General features: G+C 48.4%; 1 protein-coding gene across 10 annotated transcripts in view; it reads right to left on the bottom strand.

Moving 5' to 3' along the window:
• The window catches only part of birc6 (baculoviral IAP repeat containing 6), a 136,978-nt gene that overhangs the window by 100,536 nt on the left and 29,486 nt on the right, over positions 1-6,956 (bottom strand). For 6 of the 10 annotated variants that reach the window (XM_080848993.1, XM_080848997.1, XM_080849000.1 and 3 more), the window contains exons 22-30: positions 6,782-6,915; positions 5,854-6,000; positions 5,313-5,500; positions 4,475-4,825; positions 3,938-4,037; positions 3,360-3,574; positions 2,897-3,105; positions 1,896-2,242; positions 1-149 (exon numbers count right to left, since the gene is read on the bottom strand). The exon at positions 1-149 is cut by the window's left edge and continues 71 nt beyond it. In XM_080848993.1, the coding sequence (XP_080705119.1) occupies positions 1-149; positions 1,896-2,242; positions 2,897-3,105; positions 3,360-3,574; positions 3,938-4,037; positions 4,475-4,825; positions 5,313-5,500; positions 5,854-6,000; positions 6,782-6,915 (1,840 nt within the window). The remainder of the gene's footprint in view (positions 150-1,895; positions 2,243-2,896; positions 3,106-3,359; positions 3,575-3,937; positions 4,038-4,474; positions 4,826-5,312; positions 5,501-5,853; positions 6,001-6,781; positions 6,916-6,956) is intronic. The other 4 variants (XM_080848999.1, XM_080848994.1, XM_080849001.1 and 1 more) reach the window with 1 other exon arrangement.

The following is a 6,956-nucleotide window of genomic DNA, read 5'->3' as shown; positions in this document are numbered from 1 at the left end:
CCACCAGCGCTCCCCCCCACACAGCTGCACCAGCAGCAGCCCCGTGTGCAGGCGGATCTTGGGCGTGCCGCTGATGCACAGGTGCTTGAACAGCTCCTCGCACGCCTGCGCGTGGAACGTGCTCTGCAGAACCGAGGGAACTGAGTGACCTGAGGGAGGTGAAGAAGGATAAGGAGGGGGGCGGGGGGGGGGAGAGAGAGAGAGCGCTGAATTATGAAAAGTCCTTTTGAGTTACCACATCATACATCATCGAACCAACAGCCAAAATGGTAAAATATCTATTTATAAGACAGAATTAGTCCCCAGTAAAGTCTCTTAGTCTCCAGTATATCAACACACTGTGCAGAGAGAGAGAGAGAGCGAGAGAGAGAGAGAGTGAGAGAGAGAGAGAGGCAGAGAGAGGCAGAGAGAGAGAGAGAGAGAGAGAGAGAGGGGAGAGAATGTGTGTGTGGGGGGGGATAGATACACAGATAGAGAGCAACAGACAAAGAAAGAGCAAGAGAGATAAAACAAACAGGGAGGGGATGGTGAAAGAGGGAGAGAGAGAGCGAGAGAGAGAGAGAGAGGCAGAGAGAGAGAGAGGTATTCTGAGACCTAAGAAAAGAAGCCGCAGGAAAAGGCAGTGGGGGTGAAGGGGGGGGGGGGGGGGGGGGGTGGGGGGGGGGGGGCAACACTCTAAAAGAGGAAGTGGTGAGAGAGGAGGAGGAGAAGAAAGAGTGGCGGTGTGAGAGAGGAGGAGGAGAAGAAAGAGTGGCGGTGTGAGGAGGACCAGAGGAAGGCGAGGCAGGAAGAAGACAAGAGGAAGACAAGTGCGAGTGCTCCCCCCGGTTAACAGAATCAAGTCATTACACGCTTGACCTCACTTTGTCAGGACGGCACTAATTAATCCCACAATGTCTGGAACATCAACAAGGTCACGAGTGACAATGCCAGAGAGGAGGAGAGACAAGTGAGGGCGGGGGAAACATAATGGAGGAGGTGAAAGGAGAGGCCCCCCTCCTTTGACACACACGTGTGTGCACACACACACACACACACACACACACACACAGGCAGGCCTTCATAATTCACTGTGCCACTACAAAAGCGTCGCTGGGATAAAGGAGCTGTCAGCCGTGGCTGCTGGAGGATGATGCATTATTCTCTTTCATCATCACTGTACACGGCAACACTTCTGAAGCAATCACTCTGTGTGTGTGTGTGTGTGTGTGTGTGTGTGTGTGTGTGTGTGTGTGTGTGTGTGAGAGAGAGAAAGTGTTTGCAGACTGTTGTGTAAACCATTAAAAAGAAGAGTGCAAACCTATAGTTGCTGCTCACCCTCAATGACCTACAAGAGTTAAGTAATAAAATCTAAGACTCAAATCCTTCATCTGAAGTAGGAGGAACAGGACAGGAGGGATAGAGATTAGATCGGAGAAAAGAAAATAGAAAAGGGGAAAGGCATTTCCAAGTGATGAATGTCAATGAGTGTCAATAAGAGTGTCCCTTGAATGGGGCTTTCAGATTATCACAGTAAGATCCACAAGGTAACAAAGAGAGACATGACATGACTGTCCTACAGAATAGAATAGGCTTCAAGAAAAATCTCTCATCTTTAGCTGACCAACATCTTCCTACTGAACTTGACTACCTTAACCTATGTTCTCTGCATCTCATGATGATGAGCTGGAATTATCACCTAAATGTTTTTGATTATAAAATAAATGGAAGTCAATGCAAACCCATCCTTTCAAATGTAAAATAAATTTAAACTTCACCATTTCAGGTGTGCAATACAGGGTGATTTACAGCTTTCCTTCACTAGCCAGATCCTCATAATAATCTTAATAAATTCATCAATGACTCTAATTACAAGTCCCTAATCAATCGAGTGGCTGTGCTGGTTATGGGCTCACCGTTGGAGGTGTGCAGAAGGCTGAGGAGGGTGTCCAGCAGGTAGCGGATGACCGTGCGCAGCTGCTCGGTGGACGAGCTGTGGACGAGCTCGCGGGCGTCGTAGGTGTCGGGCAGCACCTTGCGGCTGGCGCCCAGCGACACGCGCAGCCTCTGCACGGCGTGGTGCGCCAGGTTGAGCTGCAGCTGCAGCTGCACGCAGTCCTGGTACGCCGAGAAGACGCGCTGGTCCTCCTCCACCGCCTTGTCGGGCTTGCGCAGGAAGTACTGGGCGTTGTTGGCGCTGTTGAGGGGCGGCAGGTCGATGCTCTGCAGCAGGGTCTCCAGGCGGTGGCAGGCCAGATTATACCTGAAGGAGGGGGCAGGGAGCAACAAGGGAACTCAGCGGAAGGTCAGACTGCAGAGGACTCCATTCACAGTTCTAAGGCTTGCACATGTTCCAGAGGACTCTATTCACAGCTCTAGAGGACTCCATTCACAGTTCTAAGGCTTGCACATGTTCCAGAGGACTCTATTCACAGCTCTAAGGCTTGCACATGTTCCAGAGGACTCTATTCACAGCTCTAAGGCTTGCACATGTTCCAGAGGACTCCATTCACAGTTCTAAGGCTTGCACATGTTCCAGAGGACTCTATTCCCAGTTCTAAGGCTTGCACATGGTTTTCTTTTATGTGGAAAACTATGCAAAAGCTTTTGATTCAAGGCCTTTTTTTATTTTCCCCACTGACTGAAACTTACAAACAGCTCAAATAAAAGAGAAACATTTATTTCCAACATGATGGATAACACCTCTTGGGTAACATAAAATCAGGTCACTGGTATTGATTCATAAAATATTTTAGTAAGTAAGACTTTATTTATACAAATAGTTGCAATTCAAAGTGCTTTACATAAAATCAATAAAGGCAAGCAGCAGGAGCAATACATGGAGTGAAAGATAAATCAAAATGAACATCGTATCAGAACCTGGGGGGGGGGGGGGATGTTTCGTGTGAACTCTGACCTGCACTGTATGTCCTCCTGCAGTGCCACCATCATGGCCAGGTGCTGGTCCACGTCAGGCTGGCTGGCGGCGTCGCTCTCCCCCCTCAGGGGGTCGTGCATCAGCTTCAGCTCGCTCTCCCACGGCAGGATGTAGGTGTGGCCGTAGTAGAAGCCCAATGGGATCTTGGCTCTGGCGTTGGTGCTGCCGTATCGGCCAATCACAGTGATCTTCCGGAGGAAACAATGGATAAGTGTGTATTGTGAGAAAGATGCTTCCTCACTGATCCATGTTTTTCCCTTGTACTTTATACAATCTCTCTGGCACTACTTTATATCAGAGACATGTGGCTACAAAAAAACTGAACAAAGTTTAAAAGAAGAAAAAGAAAAAGAGGAAATAATCAACAGTAAGTAAGTATTGCCATTTCCTGACTAGAGATCCAGCTGCCTACATCCCAGCATCATCTCCAGCCCTTCCTCACCTTCATGAAGCGGCAGACGGGCGGGGGCAGCAGGTCGTGCAGGATGAGGGAGTGTGTGCTGATGTCGGTGGCCACCACCAGCCGCCGGCCGTCCACCTCCTCGCCCAGCGTCCAGATGTCGATGGACAGGGAGGCCAGGTCCCCGCAGGTGGGGATCAGTGCGTCCGTCAGGAGCACCGGCCGCCCAAAGTCTAATGTCACGAACCTCCGCGCACCTGGACAAAGCACCAGACTTACAACTACGCTTCATACGGCTCGTCACATTTTCAAAATGTGCTCTTATCGTGCCCATGTGCATATGCATTGGTGTGTGTTGGTACCTGTCTGTGTGTGTGTGTGTGTGTGTGTCTGTGCATGTGTGTGTGTCTGTGCATGTGTGTGTGCATGTGTGTGTGTCTGTGCACGTGTGTGTGTCTGTGCATGTGTGTGTGCATGTGTGTGTGCATGTGTGTGTGCATGTGCATGTGTGTGTGCATGTGCATGTGTGTGTGATCTATGCATGTGTGTGTGCATGTGTGTGCATGTGTGTGTGCATGTGTGTGTGTCTGTGCATGTGTGTGCGTGCGTGTGTGTCTCACCTGAGTGCATGCGCTCTATGATGATAGACTGGTGAGGGGACGGCTGCAGGAAGTGGGAGGCCTGAGAGATGGCTAACGCCAGCCCACTGCCCATGGGATTCTGCAACCAAATAAAGATCAACATAGTCAACTCACACTCACATTCATGATGAAGATCATCTCAAACAGACCAACCATCTTCTTTAGAAGAACCATCATTACACAGGAAAGTTTACTATTGTGAACAACCTGTGAACTATTTAAACCAAACAGCCAATAAAGAAAAAAGGGAGGGCAGTCATTTTGACAATAAAGTGCTAATAATGAACTGGCCAAGCAACAGCCATGTCTGAGACTGATCCCTTGGCAACATGCAGCATAAACAGAAGTTCTAATTTGGTATAATATAATATTTAGTTTAGTATAATATAATATTTAGTTTAGTAAAATATAGTATTTAGTTTAGTATAATATACTATTTCGTTTAGTATAATATAATATTTAGAGTTTAATTTCTCTCTGAGCGTCTGCATGCAGAGCACCCAATGTGGGACTGACCGGCTTGGCCTTGTGGGAGTTCTTGTTGTGTGCGGCGAGGTTGACGGTGGGCGGGTCGATGATGGAGCCGGGGAAGAGCTGCGCCAGCTCCACGCTGATGGCCGCCGAAACCGCCTCGTTGGGCGGCGTCAGGGGCGGGGTCATGAAGAGGGGCGTGGTCTTTGGCGTGGGCGGGATGACGTCGGAGGGGTGGATGAAGAAGCCGGGGGCGCTGGAGATGGTGGCGGAGGGGTTGGAAGGCACGGAGTTGTGGATGGGGCCCACACCGGACGCGGCCGCGGCAGCAGCTGCTGAGGTGGTCTGGTGCAGCTTGGCCTCCAGCTTGGCTTTCTGTTGGGCATAGGAGAGATGCTGAAACCACCCAGCATTAAAAACCGGATAGTAATTGAATATGCAGAAATAAACTTATTTAACAAGCATTTATTGTTAACAATAACAGTAAATATGAAGTACTGAACCCATTAAAGGGGATCTGTATAAAACCATGAGTGTGGTGCAATGTTAATGTGGTGCAATGTTGATTTAAACTCATTATATTACAGAACATGATATCAGTTCTCTTGTATTGTGCTGTTCAGTGAACAAAATGTCCCTGGTGATATTAGTGTGTCAACCAATCAATCATAAAGTCAGTGAATCAGATATAATGACAATGTGTGTGTGTGTGTGTGTGTGTGTGTGTGTGTGTGTGTGTGTGTGTGTGTGTGTGAAAGAGTGTATACGAGTGTTTGATCAAGGCAATGAGCTGTATGATCTATGTGTGCTAATATTTGTGTTTGCATACTGATATGCATTGGAGTTTGCATGCATGCATGCATTGTAATGCGGTGGCCCTGACCTGTTGCTGCAGCTTGAGCAGCTGCTGTTGTTTCTCCTGCAGGACCTGCAGCTGCTGTTCGGCCGACACCATGGCGTGGGACAGCGACTGCAGCGCCACCTGGGCCGCGGAGCTCAGCGCCGTGGACGCCTCGCCGACTGACCCCGCCGACAGACCTCCCACCCCGGGGGTCACCCCGAACGTGCTCACTGTAGGGTGAAGCCATAAAAAATGACTCAGGGTCAGCCTGAAATCAACTCTTAAGCTTGTGTGCTCTTCGTAACAGCATCTGGGGAGGACTCGAGATTAAGACCCACCCCGTTTCAAAATCTATAATTGGGCTTCTGGTCCAAATTCAGGCCTGTTTATTCTGAGTATTTGTTGCTATTAAACATCTTGGAATGAACTGATCCATCCAAAGTTCTTAATGCAGTAAGAACGTAATTTGAGGTGCCAAAGCCTAGAGTGCTGTATTGCACTATATATTGCCATGTGTGGAACAGCACTGTTTTAGTAAAAGTGTGTATATGAGGAAGTAGAAGTCATAAAAAGAGATATGTACCGGTGAACATGCTGGCGTCATCCCTCTCCACCCTCGTCCCATCACTAGTGGAGACGCAGGTGAAATGCAGAGGCTCCACCTCTAGTAGACCCGTCAGGGCTGTGAAACTGCCCTCAGCGGCGGCACAGCTGCTCACCTTACCATTCCCTACAGAGAGAGAGAGAGAGAGAGAGAGAGAGGGAGAGAGAGAGAGAGAGAGAGAGAGCGAGACAGAGAGAGAGAGAGAGAGAGCGAGAGAGAATGTGTGTGTGGGGGGGATAGATACACAGATAGAGCGCAACAGACAAAGAAAGAGCAAGAGAGATAAAACAAACAGGGAGGGGATGGTGAAAGAGGGAGAACGAAAGAAAGTAAGAAAGAGAGAGAGAGAGAGTTAACAATAGTGCTTTAGTTACATGAGCTATATCCAGACAAGCAGAATAGATCCTGATCTGTTTTCTCTCTGTGAGACACCTGATAATGCTATCCAGTTGTACAACTAATCTAAAGATCTAATCCAGCTAATCATGGACATCTATTGTCCAGACAGCACTGGGTATACGAACTTAGGCAGGCTGTATTGTGTGTTTAATGTCTACCAGACACACTGACGATGGCTTAAGGCCGAAACGCGAAATAAACTGGTCTTAATATTATTGAGAAAAGCTTGAGAGTGCGGTTTTTATTATACTCAAAGTTAATATTCTTTTACTCGCACCCGAAAAGTTATTTATATTCTTTGGAAGTAGAGCGCTCCCATCCCTACTAATGTCTACCAGCCCAGGGACTGCAGATGGAAAAGAGGCAATAGCTACATATGGCACACGGTGTGTTATCTCTTCTGACACTAATGTGTTGTGGACATGGTCTTCCAAACTGAAGCTGGTAAAGTAACTGACACTAAACAGAGGCAGGTCCACTGCAGTGAGGTCAGGGGGGAGAATCTCACCTGAGAGAATGTCTGACAGGTCGATCTCGTCAGACTGGACTCCAATGCTGCTGTTGAAGGCATTCTTACAGGAGGAGCCGCTCACCTCCAGGTCAAAGAGCACAGGGTCAAAGGGCGAGCTGTACAGCCCATACCTGCAATCAAATAAAAACAAAAACAAAACAAGACAGTTGGT

This window comes from Sprattus sprattus, assembly GCF_963457725.1.
Source record: "Sprattus sprattus genome assembly, chromosome: 12".
NCBI lineage: Eukaryota > Metazoa > Chordata > Actinopteri > Clupeiformes > Clupeidae > Sprattus > Sprattus sprattus.
The sequence above is the reverse complement of the archived record's forward strand: the minus strand, read 5'-3'. Positions and strand labels throughout refer to the sequence as shown.